General features: G+C 43.9%; 1 protein-coding gene across 1 annotated transcript in view; it reads left to right on the forward strand.

Annotated features, from left to right (window-relative positions):
- The window catches only part of iqgap2 (IQ motif containing GTPase activating protein 2), a 354,173-nt gene that overhangs the window by 163,790 nt on the left and 162,953 nt on the right, over nt 1-27,430 (forward strand). Inside the window, exon 4 of the mRNA XM_078214942.1 lies at nt 17,789-17,866. Within this exon, the coding sequence (XP_078071068.1) occupies nt 17,789-17,866 (78 nt within the window). The remainder of the gene's footprint in view (nt 1-17,788; nt 17,867-27,430) is intronic.

Consider the following 27,430-nt stretch of genomic DNA (forward strand, 5'->3'; position numbering starts at 1 on the left):
ATTACCTTCTCGAGGGCAAATAGAGATGAGTAGTCAATGCAGGCCTTGTCAGTGATGCTAACATTTCATGAAAGAGTAAGATCAAATTTTATGATCTGGGCATACTGTCTTTCTGCATAGAATTACACTACTATGTTAACGTTTGTGTTCTCTTTATGCTTGCCCTTGTGCTGAAGGTATTTTGTCCAATGCACACAATGTCACATTCCACAGAACAGTCTTCAGGGGCACATGTCTGCTAAAAGCACCATTTATCAATAGCATATGCACTGTATCTGATTTCAATTGTATTCAACACATGTATTTTCAGGTTGTGCAGTGTACTGAATGAAATGTTGATTTCCTGTAGATGTTGATGTGGTGAGATTGAGACTTCTTGATGGTTACAATAATCAGTTATGGCGGGGAGAAGAAGGAAGATTCTTTCATTGAATCATAGAATTCCTACAGTACAGAAGGAGGCCATTGAGTCAATCGAGCCTGCACCGACAACAATCCCATCCAGGACCTATCCCCGTGACCCCACGTATTTACGTTGGTAATCCCCCTGACGCTAAGAGTCAATTTAGCATGGCCTATCAACCTAACCAGTGCATCTTTTGGACTATGGGAGGAAACCGGAGCACCCGGCGGAAACCCACGCAGACACTGGGAGAACATGCAATCGCCACACAGACAGCCACCCGAGGCTGGAATTGAACCCGGGTCCCTGGTGCTGTGAGGCAGCAGTGCTAACCATTGTACCACCATGCTGCCCTAAAAATTTAAGAGTTTACTTCCAATACGAGAGCCAATTGCTTTTAGGAAAAGAAGGACTTGTATTTGTATGGCATCATTCATGACCTCAGGACATTTCAAAGCACTTTACTTGCAATGAATTAATTTGAAGTGTAGTCTCTAATGGATGAATCATGGCAGCCAATTTGCAGAGTGCATTCTGTATCATTAAACATTCAAACATCTAACGATAGTGCTCAGAGGGGGTGACCTTTAAGTCTGTTGGTTGAGAAATAGACATTTTCACAGGTAAAGACATAAGGTGAGATCTTTTCTGCCCACACATCTGATCCTCTCCTTCATAGTAATATTGGCAGACAAAGGATTTGCACTTAATGGTGCTTTAGGTCCTCGGGGATGACTCGAGCTTCATTGCTTAATGAGTTATTTTTGAAGTGCAGTCACTGTCATGCAGGCAAATGTGGTCAGCAATTTATCATCCATAAGTTGGAGCTATCTTCAAAAAAAAATTGGTTAGATCCTGATGGAGTATCATGTTTAATTCTGGCTATCACACTGTAGGAAGCATGTTGATTCCTTAGAATGTGTGGAAGACATTTGCCTGAATGTTACCAGGGTTGAGGACTTATATGGGGACACTGAAGAAACTCTGGCTGTTCTTAGAATCCATAGAATCCTTACGGTGCAAAAGGAGGCCATTTGGATAATTGAGTCTGCACCAACTCTCTGAAAGAGCATCATACATCGGCCCAGCACCACCGTCCCTCCATCCTCATAACCCAACATGTTTGCCATAGCTAATCCAGCTAATTTACATACCTTTGGACTCTTCTTGGTTAAGAGGTGATTTGATAAGAGATGCTCAAAAACATGAGTGGATTTTATAAGCATAAATAAGGATAAAATGTTAACCAGGGACAAAAGGACTAGTTACAAGAGGGTGCAGATTGAAGATGATTGGCAAAAGAACTAAAGGGGTGACATGAACATAATTTTATGCAACAAGTATTTGTGATGGTGGAGTAGACTGCCTTAAAGGGTGGTGGAGCAGATTCAATGGTAACTTTCAAAGAGTATGGGATAAATACTTAACCTGTAAAAGAGCCTATCCATGCATGATGGGCTGAGTGGTCTCTTTCAATCTGACACAATTCTATCTCTGAAGCATAAGATCTTGCAGTTTTTGGTTCAGAACTACCGCCCACTGGGATTGGATCATTTGCTGCAGTTTAGAAATTATGGCTGGACTGTGGGTGGGCAGGTTTTCACTGCTGTACTAACTTCGGCAATTATAGTAGTCAGATGAAAAAATTATATGTTTTGGTTTAAAAGAAAACGCAACGGCTTGTCTGCTGCCCTGACGATATGCTCTATTTTGAAGCACATTTCTGCTACACAAGACATCCATGTGACTATAAGTTTTGTTCTGCAGTCTGCTCCATGTGACTATGAGTCCTGTTCTGTGTGCTGGTGATAACCAACCCAATTGGGTTCCGATAGCTCATATGTAAACTATCATAGACCCTTGGTTAAGGGGTAGCTCGATTCAATCTCTGTAAACTGGAGCCAGGTCTGCGGAGTGAAAAATTAGCATTTTCGATCAAAGAACAGTACAGCACAGGAAACAGGCCCTTCGGCCCTCCAAGCCTGTGCCGCTCCTTGGTCCAACGATACCTATCGTTTGTATCCCTCCATTCCCAGGCTGCTCATGTGACTAAATCACTCATCATCTTGTACACTGCAAATAAACCTTGCAACATTGCAAAAATTGATTTGTGCGTTTGTTAAAGACGTTCTACAATTTTTCATCTGGGTACAATAATTGTCGTGCTCCTTTTGCTGGAGCCCTCCTGAGAATACTACTCCAGGATTTCTCACCATCCCTGCCACATCCAACTGTTTGTAATACAACTGATGCAATCTGTTCTGGTTTTGTGATGCAAGTGTTTATTTTAGGTTTGGGCTGATGTTTGTTGTGACAGGTACAGGTGTTCTGTTGAAAGCCTTGTGAGGATCTGTGTTTAACAGTCCTCTGGAAAAAAAAAATGGCCTTGAAGTATTTGCCTTCTAATTTTTTTAAAATGTGTCTAAGTGAGAAACATCACTCAGCCTACTGATAGCGTGGCCCTTTTAATGGGCAATCCTTCGTGGGCCGCATGACTAGGCTGGAATCAATGAAGCGTGAGCGCGGGCCTATCAGGAGCTGAGAGGCTGCGGTTGGAGTAGACTTGTTAAACCACTTGTATATAGTTCTTCTAAAGGAATAAATCCTCTAGTTTGTTACTTGCCACATCGAGTCACCTCTGGTTATTACTCTACCATCTTTCATAAATCTTAGGAAATCCAGAACCCTGTAGCCCGGATTAACTCTTGGACTTAGCTCCCACATTCAACAACCTGTTATTACCAAATTCCACTGCTTGTATTACAGCGAGTCAGCTTTAAGATCTATATTCTCACTTTCAGATCCTTCCATGACCTTGCTTCTATTTGAATCATTTCCAGCTCTTGGTTCCTGCTCACACTTTCCACACCTGTTAACTGCTTATTTTGCATTCCCTCAGCTCTGTAGGAAGCTGAGCTTTTGCCCACTGTGTCCATCCACTTGGAATTCTTTCCCAAAACCATTCCCCTGCAGACCCTGTTTTCAAGATTCTCCTAAAACTGTAATGTTTGGACCATGTCTTCTATCTTGTCGTCCTCACTCTAGATTCCTTCTTTTCTTGTCGCCGGCATCTACATTTCCCCCTAAGAATGGAAGAGTAATTGCAGTTGTGGAGTATGTTTTTATAAAGTTTGTTTGTGTATTTATTTATTAGTCACAAGTAGACTTACACTAACACTGCAATGACGTTACTGTGAAAATCCCCTGGTCGCCACACTCCGGTGCCTATTCGGGTACACTGAGGAAGTATTTAGCGTGGCCAATACACCTAACCAACGTGTCTTTCAGACTGTGGGAGGAAACTGGAGCACTCGATGGAAAGACACAGGGAGAGCGTGCAGACTCCATGCAGGCAGTGACCCAAGCCGGGAATTGAACCCGGATCCCTGGCACTGTGAGGCAACAATGCTAACCACTGTGCCACCCATGTCGTGATCAACTCACCATGCTTTGTGTGCAATGAATTAATTTTGAAGTGCAGCAGCTATTGTGCATGCAAAGGTAGTAGGCATTTCACTCACTGAGACACTGGCAGTCTAGCCAATCTGTTTTTAGGCAGTGTAGATGGGAGGAGGAATGCTGGGCAGGATGTGGGGGAATTTGCTCTTGGAATAATGCCGTAAGATTTTAATACATGCTTAAACCACTTGAGCAAGCAGTGATACGGCTTTGGTTTGATTATTTGAATAATTGTTATAAAGAATGTGAAATGCTCAGTTTTGTTTTACAGCACATAGCGGGTTGCCTGTTGATCGAGCATATTGCCATCATTGCATTTGGTTTCGGGTGAATCGCTTAATTGTCACATGATGATGAGCTTTCTGACCGCAAACACCAACTTCTTGGTGCTTGAGGATAGATGTGGAAACATCTTCGCTTAAACTGATAATTTTGTAAATGCTGACAGATAGGGGGTTGAGTGAGAGTCCCAAATGCCTTTTAATCAAAGCATGCCCAGTGCTTTTTTTCAAATGCCAATTTAGGAACAAGAAACTTTTCTCCTAGCCATGCTCTCTCAGTCCGCAAACGTGGCACCTAAGCATTAAATTAACTGGTATAGGTAACTGTAATCTAGAACAGAGAATGTCTGTCTATAAGGCACACATGAAATGCCATTTTAAATTCTCATTCTCTGTCTCTAACAAATTGTACATCTCGAGCTGAAAGCGGTACATCGGGTTTATGAAGAATTAAAATTAAACAGAAGCAGGAACAAACATGGTTAAATTTACTTGATTGTAATTAACAGGAACAGAGGAACAGCAAATAAACCATTCAGCTACTTGATCTTATTTCACCATTCAGTGAGTTTATAGCTAAGTTGTTTCTTATCTCTGTCAACTCAAAAATCTGTTGGCTTTGGATCTAAAATTATTAATTGAGCCAATGTCTACGACTCTTTGGGGGAGAGATTCGCATCTTTTCCATAAAGAAGCACTGCCCAGCCCTGGTTTTAAGTAGTCTCCCCCACAAGTGGGGAAAAGGAATTCATTCTCACTCTCTCTCTAAAATACCTCTCAATATCCTAATGAGCTCAATCAAATCAACCTTTAACCTTCTGTATTCCAGGGGATATAAACCGAGTTTATCTAATCTCTTATAATCTAGGCCTTGGTGCCCTGTAACCTTCTGGTAAATGTGTACTGTATTCCTTCCAAGGACCATATATTCTCTAAGGTGCAGTTCCCAGGAATGTACGTAGTAATGTTCTTTCCCAGCTGCATAGTTGTACAGCAACCCAGAGGTTTCCAGACAGGCTGAGCACAAGTCGCTCTTTTAAGTTACCGTGCATGCACAACTGTGCCACTAGGCGATGGCCGAGTTGTATTATTGCTAGATAATCGATAAAAAGACCCACATGTTCAATTGTACAGTCCGCGTTTAATAAAATAAGTAGAGGCATTATTGGTATACAGATTGAATCATAGAATCCTACAAAGCTGAAGGAGGCCATTCAGCCCATCGAGTCTGCACCGACCACAATCCCACCCAGGCCCTATCGCCATAACTCCGTGCATTTACCCTACCTAGTCCCCCTAACACTAAGGGGCAATTTAGTATGGCCAATCTACCTAACCTGCACATCTTTGGACCATGGGAGGAAAGCCCACGCAGCCATGGGGAGAATGTGCAAACTCCACACAGACATTGATCCAAGCTGGGAATCGAACCTTGGTCCCTGGCGCTGTGAGGCAGCAGTGTTAACCACTGATGTAGCGTATTCAAAACTTTGTATAACTACAGGGCCTTTGTACCCTGGCACTTTAGTTCTAAAGGCTAACCTCTTGCTAGTTAATGCCTTTTAGATTATTTTTCATACCTTACTGCTTGCAGTTTGTCCCATTAATCACCCTGAACCACAATTATTCATACTCTCATCAGACCATTCTTGATCTAAAATGGATGCTCTCAACCTGCACTGAAATCTTATCTGCTGCAGATTTTTCTACTCAACACTTAATCCATCAATGTCTCTTTGTAATTTTATGCTCTTGTTGGCAATACTTAATATGTCAACAATTTTGTTGTTGTCAGCAAACTTGGATTCGTTGTTCTCTGTTGTTTTATCTAAGTGATTAATAAATACGATGAATAGTTGAGTCCCAGTATAGATCCTTGTGGGAAGCCATGAGTCACTTCCAGTTGGAAAACATACCCATTATCTCGAGTCGCTGGGCTGATCGTACCATTTCGCCCTGCCGTCCGATGCACGGGGCATAAGACCATAAGACATAGGAGCGGAAGTAAGGCCATTCGGCCCATCGAGTCCACTCCACCATTCAATCATGGTTGATTTCAACTCCATTTACCCGCTCTCTCCCCATAGCCCTTAATTCCTCGAGAAATCAAGAATTTATCAATTTCTGTCTTGAAGACGCTCAACGTCTCGGCCTCCACAGCCCTCTGTGGCAATGAATTCCACAGACCCAAGTCAGTAAGATCCTGCGAGAGCTGAGAAATCAGGTTCGCGCCCGATTTCTCGCCTCTCGCGACTTTACTAGCACCAGATATCCTGCGAGATCAGCCTCGCACCCAAGAAGGGCATGAGGCTGATAATATTTAAATATATTTAAAACCTAATTTTAACAGAATTAGTAAGTCCGGGATGCAATTGCCCGGGCTCACTTGCCTCTGTGGCCTCGCTGGAGAAGGTTGGGCGGGGCGAGGATCACATATGGTTCCCATCAACAGGGATCGGACACAGTGGCCTCACTGGTAGAGGTCATTGAGGTGCCCCCCCTTCCCCACTCAGGAGGTCGGGGGTAGGGGATGCCCCTTGGGCAGTCTGGCACACTGGCACTGTCCACCAGGCACTGGGCAGTGCCATGTGGGGGGGGGGGGGGCTGGCTAAGGGGAGGGGCCTGAGAGGGAGGGGGCCACCGCCACTCTGCAGTAGCGATCGGTGGAGGGGAGGGTGAACCGCTGTTACTCTGCAGTTGTGATCGGTGGGGGGGGGGGGGGGAGGGGGGGACAGCTGTCACTCTGCAGTAGTGATCATTGGGTGGGGGAGAACCGCTGCCATTGTGCAGTAGCGAGGGGGGAGGGGGAACCGCTGTTACTCTGCAATAGCGATCGTTTGGGGGGGTAGAGGGGAATGCTGTCACTCCGCAGTAATGGTTGCCGATCGGTCTGAGCTAGAGGGGGTTCCATGATTGATCCTAACGTGTGGGGTTGGCAATTGGGCTGGGGGGGGGGGGGGGGGGGCGGTGGGTGTCGATCGTCTGTGGAGTCCAGTAAGGGACAGTGGGGGTTGATCAGCTGAAGGTCTGCTATAACTAGCAGAGGCAGTGACAGGTTTATGTACTCTCAGAGCACAGAAATCTACATATGCGCAATGGTGTAATCTGCAGCTATCAGCTGGCTTTTGGGCAATTTAGGCTCCGCCCACTCACCCTGCTGGCGAAAAACCTGTTTGTCAAGTTTTTTTGCTGAAGTCAGGGAAGATTTGATTTGTAGTAAGAAACCATTTCAGAGGAGCCAGGGGAGCAGGTGAATTGCCCATTAGAAGTTCAACTTCCCTGGCTATTCTCGGAGCCATTGCATTAGGACTTCAAAGGGGTCCTGTGGTGCATCTTGGGGGTACATCTTTTAATTCGAGGTGGTGTATCCAGAACAGCAGAGACATGGGAATATCACCACCTGGAAGTTCCCCATTCAAGCCACTCGCCATACTGACTTGGAAATATATCACCATTGCTTCACTGTTGCTGGGTCAAAATTCTGGAACTAGCTCCCTAGCAGCACTATGGCTGTACCTAACATCACATGGACTGCAGCAGTTCAAGGAGGCAGATCGCCATCACCTTCTCAAAGACTCTTGGGGCCAGGCAGTAAAAATGCTGTCGAGCCACTAACGCTCTGCAAAAGAAAAAAAAATCTAAGTATATCTCTGAATCGAGAGAGCTTTGGAAGATTATGGCTTAACCATCTGCAATATCCTCACTATTTCTTTTTTTAAATAAACACTTGGTTCGAAGCAATCAAAACCTTTGGCAGTCTTTAGTGCTGTTATATTTTTGGAATGTCATTTTGTTGCCTATGCTAAATTTGGTGCATTACACTCTTGATGCATTATTAGCTTCCTTGTGATAAGGATATTATCCTTTTCCTTTACTGCACAGTCTGGCACAAAATAATTATTCAACAAATCTGTGACTTCCTCCTTTTCACTTGCAGTATTGTCCGCATCTGTTTTTAAAGGCCCTACGTTACCCTTGACTCTCATGTAATATTTTGTTAATTTTGATATCCAAATATTAGCTCAGTAATACCTTTGGTATCTTCGCAATATATGAAATTTCAGTGAGGCATAGGTTAACCAAGTTCCAGTGATAGGGAAACCCAGTTTCAACGCGTTTTGCTTTGAGGTCCAAACTGAGCTAAATAAATGCCAAAGTGATCTTTAATAATAGTCAAAATCTGCAATTAGGACTCATGAAAATCTTATGTTATCCTCTATAAAACTCAGTCAAACTAGATTTCAAAGGTAGGGAGACTGCCTGACACATGCGCACTAGTTGAACAATCCACACCTATCTTGAGGTAAAGTAAAACTGGGTGTTCAGTATATGATGTGGAGATGCCGGCGTTGGACTGGGGTGAACATAGTAAGAGTTTTAACAACACCAGGTTAAAGTCCAACAGGTTTAATTGGTAAGGGAGTTTAATTGGCTATGGTACACATGCTAACAGGTTTTATAATAAGGTTTTATGCTAACAGGTTTAATTGGCTAGGGAGTCTGTATCTTTAAGACCTGGCTGGCTGTAGGGATTCGCATTCTAATCAGTATTCTGTAACTTGATTTTGTGTCTCTGTGCCCTGTTTGAGAGCACATTTCCACTCCATCTGACGAAGGAGCAGCGCTCCGAAAGCTTATGGTATTTGCTATCAAATAAACATAGAACAGTACAGCATAGAACAGGCCCTTCGGCCCACGATGTTGTGCCGAGCTTTATCTGAAACCAAGATCAAGCTATCCCACTCCCTATCATCCTGGTGTGCTCCATGTGCCTATCCAATAACCACTTAAATGTTCCTAAAGTGTCTGACTCCACTATCACTGCAGGCAGTCCATTCCACACCCCAACCACTCTCTACGTAAAGAACCTACCTCTGATATCCTTCCTATATCTCCCACCACGAACCCTATAGTTATGCCCCCTTGTAATAGCTCCATCCACCCGAGGAAATAGTCTTTGAACGTTCACTCTATCTATCCCCTTCAACATTTTATAAACCTCTATGAAGTCTCCCCTCAGCCTCCTCAGCTCCAGAGAGAACAGCCCCAGCTCCCTCAACCTCTCCTCATAAGACCTACCCTCCAAACCAGGCAGCATCCTGGTAAATCTCCTCTGCATTCTTTCCAGCGCCTCCACATCCTTCTTATAGTGAGGTGACCAGAACTGCACACAATATTCCAAATGTGGTCTCACCAAGGTCCTGTACAGTTGCAGCATAACCCCAGGGCTCTTAAACTCCAACCCCCTGTTAATAAAAGCTAACCTGTTGGACTTTAACCTGGTGTTGTTAAAACTCTTAATGTGTTCAGTATATGGGCAGCCCTGTTGGAATAGACAATCAAAGCTCCAGTTCTTTCTTGCAGTAGAAAGTGCAAAATTGTTAAGCATGATGAAGGTGCGTAATGTCACAATGACAGGAAATTGTGACTGATAGTTGAATGAAATTGTGAGTGATATCTACCTGTAACTTCACCAGCTAAGTAAAAGCATGCTGAACTGTTTAAAAAGGACCCTTTCTGAAGAAAAGAAAATATACGACTAAAGATGGCTACCAGGAGTCATCTGATGTCTGGAATTGCAAGTTGACCTTTTCTGGAAAGTTACAATATAGATTGCACTGCAGGCATGAAATTTCACACCTGGGGATATCAAGGTCCACTTCAAAAAGGATCATTGAAACAAATAGACATGTCATTTGCATCTTTGAGTCAGTGAAGACCAAGAGTCCATCACAACAATGGGGAACTGTTAGCCAGTCAGGGTATACAACAAACAGACACGCAAGCTCCCTGTGGAGAATTAAAGAAACACATCCCCGATTGATTTCCACTATATTGAAATGTGTTAAAGAATTCTGAGATTAAACATCAAAATGTGAATACTTGCCTATACCAATGACCACAGCAGACATGGTAATTGAATTCCTTTGAAATATACAGCAAGCAGGACTTTTAAGAACTCCAATTTGCCCTTGAGAAGCTGCTAATAGAGCAGTGAGGAATCTCACTCTCGCGCGCTCTCTCTCTCTCTCAAGTAAATCCCTATCTCTACAGTCTTAAAATATTCAATCAGCGATAGTGGATATCCAGCAGAAAGAAACCCACCAACTTCTGGAAGACAGATTACAGATTTTAAAAGAGAAGAAAATTGTTTCCAGTAAATGTATTGATGTGGACTTCAATTCTGGGATTTTAAAGAAACCAGCTAACTTAAAACAGCTGCAGCGTTCAACAATCTATACCTCCAGAACAAACAATACATGGAGTTAACCGTATTGTCTGGATTTTTATTTGGACTCTGATTTTTTTTTTCTTCTGATATCTGTGTATGTGGAGCATAGTGTTTAATTATTCAACCTCAGGTTTAATAGCTCATAAACATATTCTTTCATTGACTCCAGAATTCCTCATGTTTGGCTCCTTATTGTTCGCTGCATAGATAGTAAAAAATAAATATATTTGAGATGTGAAAAAGACATGCATGGGTAAAAGAAATTGAAAAACCTTTGCTGTGGCCAACCGAGGAGGCTGAATGTGAGGGGAGCCAGTTCACTCCTCCTCATCTGGTTTTAAGAGTAGCTAACTGCTAGCGAGGAACTGCTTGAGCAAGCCATTTAAATCAGGGTGAAAATGGATTAACATGAAGCAATGAACAGATTAAACAAGATGTATACATCCCGTCAGAAGAGAGGGGCAAAACCTATAACAAATTAAGGCAGATGTTATAAATGTGAAAGAATAACCAATAGTTACAATAGAGCAACATCAGATGCTTGGGTGCAGTGGGTGAAGCAGGTCAGTGTCCTGGCACCAACTCTCTTTGGTGCATTTTTCTCCATGCTGCTCTTGTACACTTTCAGCAGCTAAAATGAAGGTTAGCTACCAGTACACAGAGCTGCCAACAGGCTGTTCAACTTGGCAAGGCTGCGCACCAAGACTAAAAGAGTGCAGAGTCCGAGTTTGAGAGTTGTAGTTTGCTGATGTGACAGCACTGGCATCCCAGACTGAAATTCACTTGCAGCAGCTTGTAGATCGGTTCTCCCGGGTCTGCAGGGTGTCTGGACTGACCATCAGCAACAGGAAGACCAAAGTTACAGATCAGGACGTGGACACTCAGCTTTCTGTTAACATTGACAGCCTCACGTTGGAGGTCATTGACAGCTTCACATACCTTAGATCAGCAATTACCAGCAATCTGTCCCTGTCTAATCTGCACCAGGACTGCCAAGGCCCTATCTGTCGTTTCAAAGTTGAGAAGTCAAGTGTGGACTTACAGTAAACTAACCGAAAGTGCAAAGCTTCATGTGTGCCAGGCTTGTGTCGTCAGCATCCTTCTTTACAGTAGCGAGGAATGGGCAACTTGTACCAGCCAAGAGAAACAGCTGAACAGCTTCCACCTCCACTGCCTCAGATGAATATTGGACATCCCCTAGTAAGGCAGAGTGCTGAATATAGAAGCACAAAAGTGCCTGAATCCGCCACATATTTGCTCTCTTGTGTCAGCAATGACTCCATTGCCTGGGCCATGTGAGCAGAATGGATGATAGCCAAATCACCAAGACTTCTTCTATGGCAGTTCGGCATCAGTATTAGACCAACAGGTCGCCATGCCTGCGATACAAAGATGTTTGTGAGTGAAACCTCGAGTTGCCCGGGATTGGAGTCCATGCATGGGAAGTCCTCACTGCTAACCAGAGTGCCTGGAGACGAGCAGCCAGGAAGAATGTGGAAAAAGCAGTGGACAAAAAAATGACAATGCAAAAAAGAGAGCTCACCAGAAGGAAAAAACATCAGTCACCCACTGGCTGACGCTATTTATTTAATTCATTAATTAGTGTCACAAGTAGGCTTACATTAACACTGCAATTGAAGTTACTGTGAAAATCCCCCAGTCGCCACACTCCAGCACCTGTTCGGGTATACTGAGGGAGAATTCAGCATGGTCACTGCACCTAACCAGCACAACTTTCAGACAGTGGGAGTAAACTGGAGCACCCGGAGGAAACTCGCGCAGACGTGGGGCGAACATGCAAACTCCGCACAGTCACCCAAGCCAGGAATCAAACTCTGGTCCCTGGCGCTGTGAGGCAGCCACCATGTGCCACCATGCTGCCCTATGCCAGCTATGGAACAGACTAGTACTCGTGAATCAGCTTCTACAACCACAACTGCTGATGTTCAATCCAGAAATGACACACACTGTGGGGGCAGTCCGTCATCTCCCGAGATGGACCGAAGCCATCACAATAAACTTGTAATAATACTATCTATGAACTATTCGCAATAATAAGCAATAGAGCCCTTGATTCAAAGCAGGATAGATTTTTGACCCATCATGTATCTTCTCCCATTGTCTTTTTCCAAATGGCTTTAAAGATCAATTTGACTGACTGGGTTTGTCTCCACTGATATTTTCCCGTACGTATCTTGATTGGATGTTGTCCGTCAAATGTGTCTCAGCATTTTTTTTTTGTTCTTGACATGGTTAATGACCTCTTTTCTGAGTCAAGGTACTAACATTTTGTGAGTGCTGTTCCCTTGCAGTTGAGTGGAAAAACAAACTCTAAAGCATATGATCTAATTTATAAATCTGCAAACAACATTAATCATGTGTCTTTTAGGACTTCCATTCGTGATCAATCTTTTGCAGTGGATTTTATCAATGTTAGTGAGAGGACCAACCCATTTCCTGCCAGACAATGATATGAAACATATTGATTGAGCCAAGTGTTTGGGGCTTGAATACTGAACAATAAATTGTATCAAAGCATTGAACCTGTGGAAAACATAAATTTTCGAACTCTTATGAAGCATGAAGGTATATAGTTAGATTTTTACTGTGCACTGTTATTAAACCAACCATGTCTTTGTTTACATGCAGTGCAATCTTTTAAATCTGCTCAACTTTTCTCTTCCTATCTCTGAGCCGTGAAACATCAGACTGGATTTTACTTCCCTGAGCTAGTGTGTTTGAAAGTTGGAGGCAGGGTGAACTTGTAAAATGCAAGCGTGGCCTGTCCACTGTCTTCCCCACAAGCCCCTGATTGACTCCCATTTTACATGATGCTGTGGTGTAGTTGGGCATCCTGCCTGCCTCGAGTCCACTGAGGCCCTTACATAGCCAATTAATGGCCACTTGAGTGCCCCATCCCACCTCTTTCTCGCTAATTTACCTGTGGTAGGGGTGGCGCACACTGAGTGGGTAGCCTATAGCTTTCACTAGGTGAGCGGGGGAGCTGGTGTTAGGCAAGGGGGGGAACATGAGGAAGAAGAGGTTGACGTAAGGTCATACAGCATTTAACCTTCCCCTGCCCCACCCCATCCCCATCCCCCGGCCTCTCAAATCTGGACCCCTCACAGGGGCCTACCAACCAGGCCCTATCTGTATCCCGGATGTGCTTTCAGTCTGGCATCTACAACCACCACCTCTTCAGCGACTGGCTATTGCCCAGCTAGCCACTGCTAATTGGATTGGCTGGCAGGTCTGTAAGGTGGGGCTTCTTCCCCAGACGGGGGTTGAAGTCTCGCCCTGCCAAGCGTTTTTGGTTCTGGGCTTGCCACTTTTTGGTGGGCAGGCTCCCGACTGACTTTTTAGTCACACAGGTGGAGAATATGGCACCCTGGCAAATCCAGCCCCAAGTTATTTACTTCAAAGACGTTGCCAAACACCATGATCACTCCCCCACCAGCATGTTCAAATTCCAGAATGTCCAAACTTTTGGGAAAATCCACTGCAGCGCTGCAAAAATCAAGGGTCATTGACTCAATGACCACGTCAGTGCCACGCTAAATTAGGGCCCAGACACCACTCGTTGCTGAAACCCCTCCTTTCTGGTGATACTTTCAGACGAGGTAAATGCTGCGTACGTCTTACAAAAATGTATTCTGCTTGAAAAAGTCACTGATAAAGATGAAAGCGTGTCTAAAGTTGAGGACTTGGTTGAGGACTCTGGGTCTGTACTCGTTGGAGTTTAGAAGGGTGAGGGAGGATCTTATTGACACTTACAGGATACTGCGAGGCCTGGATAGAGTGGACGTGGAGAGGATGTTTCAACTAGTAGGAAAAACTAGAACCAGAGGGCACAACCTCGGGCTGAAAGGACGATCCTTTTAAAACAGAGATGAGGAGGAATTTCTTCAGCCAGAGTGGTGAATCTGGAACTCTTTGCCACAGATGGCTGTGGAGGCTAGGTCATTGAGTGTCTTTAAGACAGAGATAGATAGGTTCTTGATTGATAAGGAGATCAGGGGTTATGGGGAAGAGGCAGGAGAATGGGGATGAGAAAAATAATCAGCCATGATTGAATGGCGGAGCAGACTCAATGGGCCGAGTGGCCAAATTCTGCTCCCATGTCTTATGGTCTAAAAATGCATCTTTTTAAAAGAAAAATTTAGTCAGAGTGTGGTTGTCGCCGGCCAGCCAGCATTCATTGCCCTTGAGGCAGTGGTGGAGAGCTGCTTTCTTGAACCACTGTTTGTTTGGTGCAGGTACATCCCATTGCTGCCAAGGAGAGAGTTTCCAGGAATTTGACCCAGCGACAGTGAAGGAATGATGATATAGTTAGGATAGAGAACGGCTTGGAAGGGAGCTTACTGGTGGTGGTGTGTTCCCATGTTCCGAAGGGATGGGCGATGGCCTCCGTTGCCCTCAGTAGAACTGAGATGAGGAGAAATTTCTTCACTCAGAGGGTGGTAAATGTGTGGAATTCACCTTCACAATGTAGTTGAGGCCAAAACATTGTCTGATTTCAAGAAGAAATTAGATATAGCTCTTGGGGCCAAATGGTTCAAGGAATACGGGGGGGGGCGGGGGATCAGGATATTGAACTTGATGATCAGCCATGGTCAAAATGAATGGTGGAGCAGGTTCGATGAGCCGAATGGCCTACACCTGCTTCTAGTTTCTGTGTCTGCTGCCCTTGTTATTTTACGTGGTAGAGGTCACGGGTTTGGAAGCTGTTTTCTAAAGAGGCCTGGTGAGCTGCAGAGTCAAGAACACTTAGTAACAGGAAAAATGGATGTCAACAGTGAATTCTGTCCTGACGCACATCCCAGAATATAAGGTATTAACTGTACAATTTAACTCGGTCATCATAAATCAGTGGCTTCAGCTGATGTATTTTCTGCTAAGGGGCCTCTTTCGTTACAAAACAGCAAGACCTTGGACTCACTCTGAGCAATGCCACAGGACCTTTAATAATAGTCAAAAAATGCAATAAAAATGGAAAGTTACTGTTCACACGCACAATTGTGGCTGATCCAGTAAAATATTTATTGCAGCGAGCAGACCATAGGATTGCATTCATAACATTTCATTACACTTCATGTGCACATTTCTTGTGGTTGATTGTGTACTTAAACCAATAAACTCAGGTGCACGGGTCTTAAGCAGCTTCTTTTGACAGTTGAATAAATCTGCTGGTCCTGTTTTTTTTTACTTTTTGAAGGCATTTACTACAGGCAAAATGTTTTTTTTTCAAATCGGTGAATCCTCTTCAAGGTTTTGAACATAAATAAGTCAGGCCAGGTCGCTCGCGTAGCTGATGAGAAAAGGAAAAAAACCACTATACAAGAATATTACTTTATCACGCTTTAGCAGGGCGGTTGCAAATTATTTGTTTTCTAGTACGTAAGGAGTTGTATAAAGAGCTTTTCTGTTCTTATTTACTTGTTTTTTTGCTGTTTAATATATTTGGCAACTAAAATTCAAGTTTTTGTTCAACTGTCATGTCATTTGAATAACATTCAATAATGATAAGACCATAAGACATAGGAGCAGAATTAGGCCATTCAGCCCATCAAGTCTGCTCTGCCATTCAATCATGGCTGATATTTTTCTCATCCCCATTCTCCTGCTTTTTCCCCATAACCCCTGATCCCCTTATTAATCAAGAACCTATCTATCTCTGTCTTAAAGACACTCAATGACCTGGCCTCCACAGCCTTCTGCGGCAAAGAGTTCCACAGATTCACCACTCTCTGGCTGAAGAAATTCCTCCATATCTCTGTTTCAAAGGATCGTCCCTTCAGCCTGAGGCTGTGCCCTCTGGTTCTAGTTTTTCCTACTATTGGAAACATCCTCTCAACATCTACTCTATGATGATAATCACATGATGGTGCATGTGATGAAATCTGTGATTTGGATTTTTTTTTGGTCTGCAACACCAGCATCTCCACATCTTTAATGAAGGGATATAAATTAAATGCCTGGACTTATCACACTCACTCCTCCATGCATGGATTCTCAGATGCTTAATTTTTCCATATTCCTGTCTGCCACACCACCCACCCCATCTCCACCTCCTGAGATACATCGGAAATCATCTACAACCATAACATAATTTCTAATTCTACACTACTTCAGCTGATTCATTCCTTGTTTCTTCAGAATGTCCTTCACAGAGATACAGCTAACAAGTCCAACAAGCCTGCATTAACCCTTGATGTCAGGATCTTCATTACTCAATACTGCCTTACCTCCCCCCCCCCCCCCCCCCCCCTCCCCCCCTTAGCAAAACCCACTAAATCACATTCAGTTTCATTTAATTACTTGAAATATTCTGCATGCAATCCATCCAGATCTGGATCCAGAGCTTGACTTCCTTTAATGCTTTAAGCCCTTCCATGTATTTTTCTTCTTTCTTTTATATTGCCAGGGGTGGAACCGCAGTAATTGCATACCTGGGGAGAGTGACTCTTGGTTAACTGGGGATTGAAACATATCGGGCTCAGAATGTACCAAGGGTCGACGCATTCGAACCATGTTGGGATGTGTTAACAGGTCACACCAATCGGTTCAAGGGGCAGCATGAACAGCAGTCCGTAGGGAGCAGATGGAGAGGAGAGTCCGCACCATGCATCTCAAGTGCTGCTGTTAGCTCAGTTTTGAGGGAGCTGCAGCTGAGAAAAGCCCTAGGAGCTGCTGGTGATTCTGTCCTACCAGCAGTCGGGGCTTGGAAAAACCCAGGAGCAGCATTTGCTTGGTGCAGCTGAGGAGATGGGGGTCTCAGGGTAGCCCAGAAGCAGTGTTGACAGAAGCATGGCTGAGAAGCTGGGATTGAAAAGCCTGTGTTTCAACATGCCAACACAGGGGTGCAATCCTGGTTATTGCTCAGCTCCTGGAAGAAAATCTATTTTCTTTCTTCTTTCAGGGTAAGTGGGCGTCACTGGCAAGGTTAGCAATTGTTTCCTGTCCTGAATTGCCCTTGAACTAAATGACTTGGTAGGTCATTTCAGAGGACAGTTAAGAGTCAACTACATTATTGTGGGTCTGGAGTTTCCTGTACATCAACAAAAACAATTACTGGTCCCTAATTGGATTGCAGCAAACTTGGGGGCCTTGTCTGGTACTGTAATAAGATTTGGGGCCTGGTCTGGAATGCAGATAACAAACTACTTTGATGAAATAAACCAAATATGGGACCTTTACTACGACATGAGTGTTTCTTCTGAAGGATAACACTTTGGTAACTCGAGCCTTGGTGGCAATGTCAGACTTAAACCTAGTGAAATGGTACACATTACTAAATACCATTAAGCATGTAAACAATTACTGAAAAACATTTATAGTTTAAATATTCATTGTATTGCAGGTGAATCAAAAGCTCACAAAGCTAATAAAATTATTCATTTTCTTTGTATCAAGCGTTCCGGACTACATTTTCGGCACACGGACAATACAGTACAGTGGCTCAGGGCAATGGAATCGGTTGGATTACCAAAGGTCAGTGTGTTTGAGTGTAAGCTGTGTACATTTACCTGTCATGTATAAAGATTCTTCCAGCTGCACAGACTTCAGTTGTCACATTCTGCGAACACTTTTATTGAGTATAGAGTATTTAAGTATTGACCTACTTGAAGATTTTAAGACGGTAGGACTTGGAGGGTAGCTGGAGAGAAACTTTTAACTCCGATGGTGAAGTCCAGAACAAGCAAACATAACTTCACAATTAGAACCAGGTTGTTTGGGATGGGCTCAGGATGCTCTCCTTCACGCACAAGAGTAATGGGAATCTGGAACTCTGTCCCTCAAAAACAAATGCTGAGGCCACATCAAATAATTCAAAAGCTGAAATAGATTTTTGTTCAGTAGCCATGTTAGGGGGCATGGGACTAACCCGGGTAGATGGAATTAAGATGCATGTCATCCATGATCCAATTGAATGGTGGGAAGGCTTGAACTGAATGGCCGTTCCCAATGTTATTTTCAACTTTTTTCGTCATAAGGCCAGGATTTTCCAGTCCTGCCATTGAGGATGCGGGAGGCCTGTCACATGCCCATTAGCATTCGGTGGGACTGGAAGATTCCAGCAGTGGGTGGGACCAGAAAAGCCCATCCTAAATGTCTAATCCACATTTATAACAAAACTGTCTTGTGTTAAGTTGTCACACAGAAATTACACTTTCTGGCTATTTGTTTCCAGTCTAAACCCAGCTTCACAGAATGGCTTGATTACAGTCCCATATCTTGAAGGAAAGGCTGTACAATACTGCAAAATTAAATCTCCATGTTTCTTTAGCTTATGCCGTGTTTGTGAATCTACCTCTCCACTCACCTGATGAAGCAGCAGCTCTCCGAAACTTCGTGATTCCAAACAAACCTTTTGGACTTTAAACTGGTGTTGTGAGGCTTCTTACTGTGCCCACCCCAATCCAACACCAGCATCTCCACATCTTTAATGAAGGGATATAAATTAAATGCCTGGACTTATCACACTCACTCCTCCATGCATGGATTCTCAGATGCTTAATTTTTCCATATTCCTGTCTGCCACACCACCCACCCCATCTCCACCTCCTGAGATACATCGGAAATCATCTACAACCATAACATAATTTCTAATTCTACACTACTTCAGCTGATTCATTCCTTGTTTCTTCAGAATGTCCTTCACAGAGATACAGCTAACAAGTCCAACAAGCCTGCATTAACCCTTGATGTCAGGATCTTCATTACTCAATACTGCCTTACCCCCCCCCCCCCCTTAGCAAAACCCACTAAATCACATTCAGTTTCATTTAATTACTTGAAATATTCTGCATGCAATCCATCCAGATCTGGATCCAGAGCTTGACTTCCTTTAATGCTTTAAGCCCTTCCATGTATTTTTCTTCTTTCTTTTATATTGCCAGTAATCTTCATCTTGTCAGCATTGGCTTTACTGACTAGATACTTTGCCTTTCCAAATTTCCCATTGCCCTCTTTTTATACAACTGTAATGTGTCATCCCTTAGTTCTCATTCAAGATATCAGATTTCCCTTGTAGCTGATGATCGGTGTGTGGTGGCTGAAGACATGATTGTGGAATTTAGCTCCCACCTTGACCTATCTCGTTTTGGCCATTACTCAGTATCTACTTGTGGAGAGGTGGCCCAGAAGGACTAATCCAGATAAGTGTAGTTGCTTATAAAACAGATGGCAATGGTTTGTAACCTTCAGGCTTCAGATCAGTGACTGGCTTTCATGCTTTAAAGAAATGTTTTATATCTAAAGGACATTGGTGAGGCCACACCTGGAGTATTGAGTGCAGATTTAGTGTCCTTATCTGAGGAAGAATAAAGGGAGTGCAGCAAAGATTTACCAGACTGATTTCTGGGCGAGCAGGTCTGTCATATGAAGAGAGACTAAGTCTGTTAGGATTGTATTCTTGGAGTTTAGAAGAATGAGAAAGGATCTCATAGAAACTTATGGAATTGACAGAGTAGATTCAGAAAGAATGTTCCCAATGGTGGGGGAGTCCAGAACTAGGGGTCATAGTTTGAGGGTGAGGTGAGGAGAAATTTCTTCACTGGTGAGTCTGTGGAATTCACTACCACAGAAAGTAGTTGTGTGATTTCAAGAAGAAATTAGATATAACTCTTGGGGCTAGAAGGATCAGGGGAAATGGGGAGAAGGCAGGATCAGGATATTGAAACAGCCATGATCAAAATGAATAGTGGAGCAGGCTCAAAGGGCCAAATGGCCTACTCCTGCTTCTAGTTTCTATGTTTCTATTTAACTATGATGCTTGAAGCGTAATGTATATGCAGACAGGCATGTATAGTGTTGACCAAAGCCAATCAAAAGCATATGATTTAGTGCCGGCTCTTCTGGATAAATCTGTAGTAAACTTGCAGTATTTCCAATGGAGCTTTCAAATCTTCGAGGCAAATAAAATCATCACTTTGAACTTCCAGTGTCAGCGTAGTGATATTCTATGTGCTGTATCAGCACCTAACTGAAACAAGACTACAAAAGCAAGTTCCTGAGAAGGTGCATAGTTCTGGATGGCGTGCATGCTTGTCTTTTCAAAATTTTCTCAGCAATGATGAGAAGCCCATTATTATATCTGTCATTCGATCCTCACTTGTCTACAAAGGAGCACTTTAGTGTTGTGAACCTATAAAAGCTGGCACTTCTAAGGAATGCTCAATAATCTACAAAAGAACTTTTGTGAAACAAGAACTTACCTTTCTTTTAATTAAAGAGAAGAATGCTCCCCCATGTCCGGATCCAACAATGGCTCAGAAGCGGAGGTTTTTAGCACTGATAATACGAAGAGCTTCCTCTTCAAAGAGTAAATCAAATACTATAATTTTCAGTTCTCCTCTATTCACAATAATGCCTCAGTGTAACACAGTGCCCTGAATAAAAGTTATTAGTCTTAAAGAGGGATAGTAGTTTTTGTTCTGGACAGGGGGAGAGGTAGTCGAGGAAGAAGGAGAGAAGGGAATCAATTATTTTTCAAATTAAAGTGCTCTCCTACAAAAGACAGCACATTTATACAAAAAAAAGTGCTTTGTTTCCAAGGATCCATATCAATGACCAGGGATGCTTTTTCTCAATACAGTGTCGGCCACCACTCGTGACTGTGGGTCTGTTCTTCTGACTGGAACCCTCGATATGATGGTGATTTTTCAGGCCAAAGAAATGCATTTTGATGGGGAGACAGGTTGCTTCGGCTTCTCATACAGCACTGCTTCCATGTTTAATAGCCAAAGCTTTAACAAATACAATAGAATAGTATTGAAATGCAAGAATTGTTACACCTACAACAGAATTTCTGTATACAAACCACACAATTCACAATTTTCAGAAAGTGCATTTGAAGGGACTGAAAAATAAGTTGGGGGAAAGATTCAACTTTTAGCAGGGCTGGCGTAGAGTAGGGAAATGGAACGTTTTCTGGGTAGTATTATTATCAATGTAAAATAACTCCTTCCACTTGATGAGTACCCCGGCAAAGAGAAACAATTAATTCCTACTTCCATAGAAACTGCTGGGTGCTTTTTGTTGCTTTTGAGCAGGCTGTTTTAATCTAACCTCCAGAACTCCAGTATTAATTAAATCTTGTGCCTTCACTTTCAGTTAATTTTGTTTAGAGTGAACCGAAATTGTTTCAGGTTTCATTGCGTTAAAAATTGTGCTTATGCACTTTTATGCAGGTGCACCCTGGCTTGCACTGATGAATCTCTATTCTTGTATGTCCATGTTGACCTGTTGCAAGTGCAGTATACTCAGGATAAACTTGATAGCCTGCAGACAATAGTAGATATCAAGTTTGATGCTTCATTCATCTCAAATTCTTCAGCCATGTTTATCGATGGCATGTAAGGGTTCTGTTCTTCCAATTCTGCTCAACTAAATTATTAAACACGGTGGTGGCTAATTTTGATAAAACGCTGCTATGAAATATGTGTTAACTGCATTTCTTTCGGTGATGGGAGGGTCCAAGGTATAAGCTTAACTAACCTAATGGTATGTTTTTATCAGTGTGTTAGTGTAACGTATAATTGTGACTAAGGGCTTAATTTTGTGGGCCACCCACAGGCAGTTGGACCTGCAAATTACGATATCTCGTGCTCACCACCTGCCTCTCTGCCCCCACTATGATTTGAAATTAATGTTGTAACATATTTGGGAACCTCAAGTGGGCGATTAATGCTCAATTTAGGGTCTTGACCTACCTCTGTTCCAATTTAACGAGTGGTGGAAAAGATCTGTGCTGTCAACATGCAGCCCAGTGGGTTTAAACTGCCAGCCAGTTGAGGTGGAGGGGGGTGGGAGAGGTGACTCTTGCCCGGGCCCTGCTGTAACTTGGAGCCTCTCCCCATAGATATTCCTCAAGCATGCCACGCTGCCCTGCCTGGCCCCTGCAAGATCCCAAATCTACCTGAGTATCCGGCTCCATCACTGAACACCAGCTTGTTTGTAAAGTTCTTTCATGGGATGTGGACATCATTGGCAAGGCCAGCATTTGTTGTCCATCCCTAATTGCCCTTGAATTGCATGACTTGCTATATAATTCTAAAGGACAGTCAAGCGCTTTGCTGTGGATCTGGAGTTAACTGTAGGTCAGACTGGGTAAGGTTGGCAGATTTCCTTCCCTGGAGGACATTAGTGAAATAGATAAATTGCTGATAGTTTCATGGTCACTATTTCGGAGGTAAGCTTGATGTTCCAGATTTGTTAATTGGATTGAAATTTCACCATGTACTGTGATGAGATTTGGCCCCATGTCCCCAAACTATTGGCCTCGGCTTCTGTATTGCTAGTCCAGTGACGTTGCGACCATGCCAGTCTTCCCCCTCCTTGGCCTATCTAAATTCCTAGCCATGGTGCGCATGGTTCTGGTCTCTGATTGGCTGTCCATTCTGCGAGGTGTGATGTCCTCCCGGAGATGGATGGAAGTCCTACTTCATTCTAATTAACCTTATAAATTAAAGTGAGGCGAGCTGGCTGGGTGGAGGTGGGCTTGTCTCCAATATTTATGCTGAGGTGCGGGCAGTGTGTGTGTAATCCAGCCCTAATTCTCTGGTACTGACACTGTTCGCAGGCAGAAAGGGTGAGAACTAACAATGAGTTTGACTATTATTTGTACTGTGCAAACATTTACAGATGAGACTGGGGATGGTCAGGATAGTTGCTCATATCTGCTTTCCATAAGGTGGCTTTTAGTTTTGGTGTCCATACTTAAAGGACAAATTTAAATGTGGATTACAGGGTCAAAGGTAGGGTTCTGAAGAATGTGGAGGAACAGAGAGATCTTGGGGTTCATATCCATAGATCTCTGAAGGTTGCCACTCAAGTGGATAGAGCCGTGAAGAAGGCCTATAGTGTGTTGGCGTTCATTAACAGGGGGTTTGAGTTTAAGAGCCGTGGGGTTATGCTGCAACTGTACAGGACCTTGGTGAGACCACATTTGGAATATTGTATGCAGTTCTGGTCACCTCACTACAAGAAGGATGTGGAGACACTGGAAAGAGTGCAAAGGAGATTTACCAGGATGCTGCCTGGTTTGGAGGATAGGTCTTATGAGGAAAGGTTGAGGGAACTTGGGCTTTTCTCTTTGGAGCGGAGGAGGTTGAGAGGAGACTTGATAGAGGTTTATAAGATGATGAGGGGGATAGATAGAGTGAACGTTCAAAGACTATTTCCTCGGATGAATGGAGCGGTAACTAGGGGGCATAACTATAGGGTTCATGGTGGGAGATATAGGAAGGATGTCCGAGGTAGGTTCTTTACGCAGAGAGTGGTTGGGGTGTGGAATGGACTGTCTGCAGGGATAGTGGAGTCAGAAACTTTAGGAACATTTAAGAAGCTATTGGATAGGCACATGGAGTACTTCGGGATGATGGGGAGGAAATAGCTTGATCTGGGTTTCAGACAAAGCTCGGCACAACATCATGGGCCGAAGGACCTGTTCTGTGCTGTACTGTTCTATGTTCTATGTACTGCATTAATTAAGCTAGGATGACTTTGTTTGGATGGTATGAACAATACTTACCTGTGAGTCATTCAATCCGAAGCTGAGACTGTCAGAGGGGTGGCATGGTGGTGCGGTGGTTAGCACTGCTGCCTCACAGCGTCAGGGACCTGGGTTCAATTCCGGCCTCGGGTGACTGTCTGTGTGGAGTTTGCACATTCTCCCCGTGTCTGCGTGGGTTTCCTCCGGGTGCTCTGGTTTTCTCCCACGGTCCAAAGATTTGCGGGTTAGGTGGATTGGCCATGCTAAGTTGACTCTCCGTGTCAGGGGGATTAGCAGGGTAAATACGTGGGGTTACGGGGATAGGACCTGTGTGGGATTGTGGTCGGTGAAGACTCGATGGGCTGAATGGGCTTCTTCTGAACCGTAGGGATTCTATGAGGAAGCAATATGCTATTAATGGGACTTGAGACAGGAGCAGAATCATAAGTGTAAGGGCCAGAGAATTGAAAATGAAGGCGTCGGGCTGTTGCACGCCATTTGGTGAGGCTGGCACAGTGGCACAATGGTTAGCACTACTGCCTCGGGTCAGTGCTGAGACCACAACTTTTCACAATATACATTAACGATTTGGAGGAAGGAACTGAAGGCACCGTTGCTAAGTTTGCAGATGATACAAAGATATGTAGAGGAACAGGTGGTATTGAAGAGGCAGGGGGGCTGCAGAAGGACTTGGACAGGTTAGGAGAGTGGGCAAAGAAGTGGCAGATGGATTACAATGTGGAAAAGTGTGAGGTTATGCACTTTGGAAGGAGAAATGGAGGCATAGCCTATTTTCTAAATGGGAAAATGCTTAGGAAATCAGAAACACAAAGGGACTTGGGAGTCATTGTTCAAGATTCTCAACGTGCAAGTTCAGTCGGCAGTTAGGCAGGCAAATGCAATGTTGGCATTCATGTCGAGAGGGCTAGAATACAACAGCAGGGATATACTTCTGAGGCTATATAAGGCTCTGGTCAGACCCCATTTGGAGTATTGTGAGCAGTTTTGGGCCCTATATCGAAGGAAGGATGTGCTGCCCTTGGAAAGGGTCCAGAGGAGGTTCACAAGAATGATCCATGGAAGGATGAGGGGGATTTTATTGAAACTTGCAGGATACTGCGAGGCCTGGATAGAATAGATGTGGAGAGGACGTTTCCACGAGTAGGATAAACTAGAACCAGAGGGCACAACCTCAGGCTGAAGGGACGATCCTTTAGAACACTAAAGAGTGAGTACAAAGAGTTTGTAAGGAAGTTAAAAAGCAGGACCCCGAGGGTAGTAATCTCAGGATTGCTACCTGAGCCACATGCCAGTGAGGGCAGGAGTAGGATGCTTGGGCGGATAAGCACGTGGCTGAGGAACTGGTGCAGGGGGCAGGGTTTCCAATTCTTGGATCATTGGGACCTCTTCTGGGGCAGGTGGGACCTGTACAAGAGAGACGGGTTACACCTAAACTACAAGGGGACCAATATACTTGCAGGGAGATTTGCTAGTGTTATTGGGGAGCGTTTAAACTAGATTTGCAGGGGGGTGGGAACCAGAGTGCCAGAGCAGATAGTGGAGCAGGGGTAAAAAGACAGGTTAGTTCAAGCAAAATCACAAATGGAAGGGTAGAGTGTGGTGGAAATAATTTCTTGAGGTGTGTCTATTTCAATGCCAGGAGTATTGTAGGGAAGGCAGATGAGCTGAAGGCATGGATAGACACGTGGAAATATGACATTATAGCCATTAGTGAAACTTGGCTACAGGAGGGGCAGGACTGGCAGCTCAATGTTCCAGGGTTCCAATGTTTCAGGCGGGATAGAGGCAGAGGGATAAAAGGTGGGGGGGTGGCATTGTTGGTCAGGGAAAATGTTACAGCGGTACTCGGGCAGGATAGATTAGGGAGCTTGTCTACAGAGGCCCTATGGGTGGAGCTGAGAAACAGGAAAGGTATGACCACATTAATGGGGTTGTATTATAGACCACCCAATAGTCAGCGAGAATTGGAGGAGCAAATCAGCGGAGAGATAGCTGACAACTGCAGGAAACACAAAGTTGTGATAGTAGGGGATTTTAATTTTCCACATATAGATTGGGACTCGCATACTGTTAAAGGTTTAGACGGGGTAGAGTTTGTAAAATGTGTTCAGGAGAATTTTCTACATCAGTATATAGAGGTGCCAACTAGAGAGGATGCGATATTGGATCTCCTATTGGGAAATGAGTTGGGGAAGGTGATAGATGTGAGTGTGAGGGAACACTTTGGATCCAGTGATCATAATGCCATTAGTTTCAACCTGATCGTGGATAAGGATAGATCTGGTCCTCGGGTTGAAGTTCTGAACTGGAAAAAGGCCAAATTTGATGAAATGAGAAGGGATCTGGGAAGTGTGGATTGGCACAGGCTGTTCTCTGGTAAGGATGTAAATGGAAAGTGGGAGGCCTTCAAAGGAGAAATTTGAGAGTGCAGTGTTTGTATGTTCCTGTCAGGATTAAAGGCAAAGTAAATAGGAATAAGGAACCTTGGTTCTCGAGGGAGATTGTAACACTGATTAAGAGGAAGAGAGAGTTGTATGAAATGTACAGGCAGCAAGGAACACATCAGATGCTCGAGGACTATAAAAAGTGCAAGAAGCTACTTAAGAGGGAAATCAGGAGGGCTAAAAGAAGACATGAGGTTGCTTTGGCAGACAGAGTGAAGGAAAATCCAAAGAGCTTCTATAGGTATGTTAGGAGCAAAAGGATAGTGAGGGATAAAATTGTTCCTCTTGAAGACCAGAGTGGTAGACTGTGTATGGAACCAAAAGAGATGGGGGAGATACTAAATGGGTTTTTTGCATCCGTATTTACTGAGGAAACGGGCATGGAGTCTACGGAAATAGGGCAAACTGGTAGGGAGGCCATGGAACCGTTACAGATTAAAGGGGAGGAGGTGCTTGCTGTCTTGAGGCAAATCAGAGTGGATAAATCCCCAGGACCGGACAGGGTATTCCCACGGACCTTGAGGGAAACTAGTGTTGAACTTGCAGGGGCCCTGGCAGACATATTTAAAATGTCAGTATTCACGGGGGAGGTGCCGGATGATTGGAAGGTGGCTCATGTTGTTCCGTTGTTTAACAAAGGTTCCAAAAGAAATCCGGGAAATTATCGGCCAGTAAGTTTGACGTCGGTGGTGGGCAAGTTATTGGAAGGTGTGATAAGGGATAGGATCTACAAATATTTGGATAGACAGGGACTTATTAGGGAGAGTCAACATGGCTTTGTGCGTGGTAGGTCATGTTTGACCAATCTATTAGAGTTTTTCGAGGAGGTTACCAGGAAAGTGGATGAAGGGAAGGCGGTGGATGTTGTCTACCCGGATTCCAGCAAGGCCTTTGACAAGGTCCCTCATGGGAGGTTAGTTAGGAAGGTTCAGTCGCTGGGTATACATGGGGAGGTAGTAAATTGGATAAGACACTGGCTCAATGGAAGAAGCCAGAGAGTGGTTGTGGAGGATTGCTTCTCTGAGTGGAGGCCTGTGACTAGTGGTGTGCCACAGGGATCGGTGTTGGGTCCGTTGTTGTTTGTCATCTATATCA

This window comes from Mustelus asterias, chromosome 6 (assembly GCF_964213995.1).
Source record: "Mustelus asterias chromosome 6, sMusAst1.hap1.1, whole genome shotgun sequence".
NCBI classification, from domain to species: domain Eukaryota; kingdom Metazoa; phylum Chordata; class Chondrichthyes; order Carcharhiniformes; family Triakidae; genus Mustelus; species Mustelus asterias.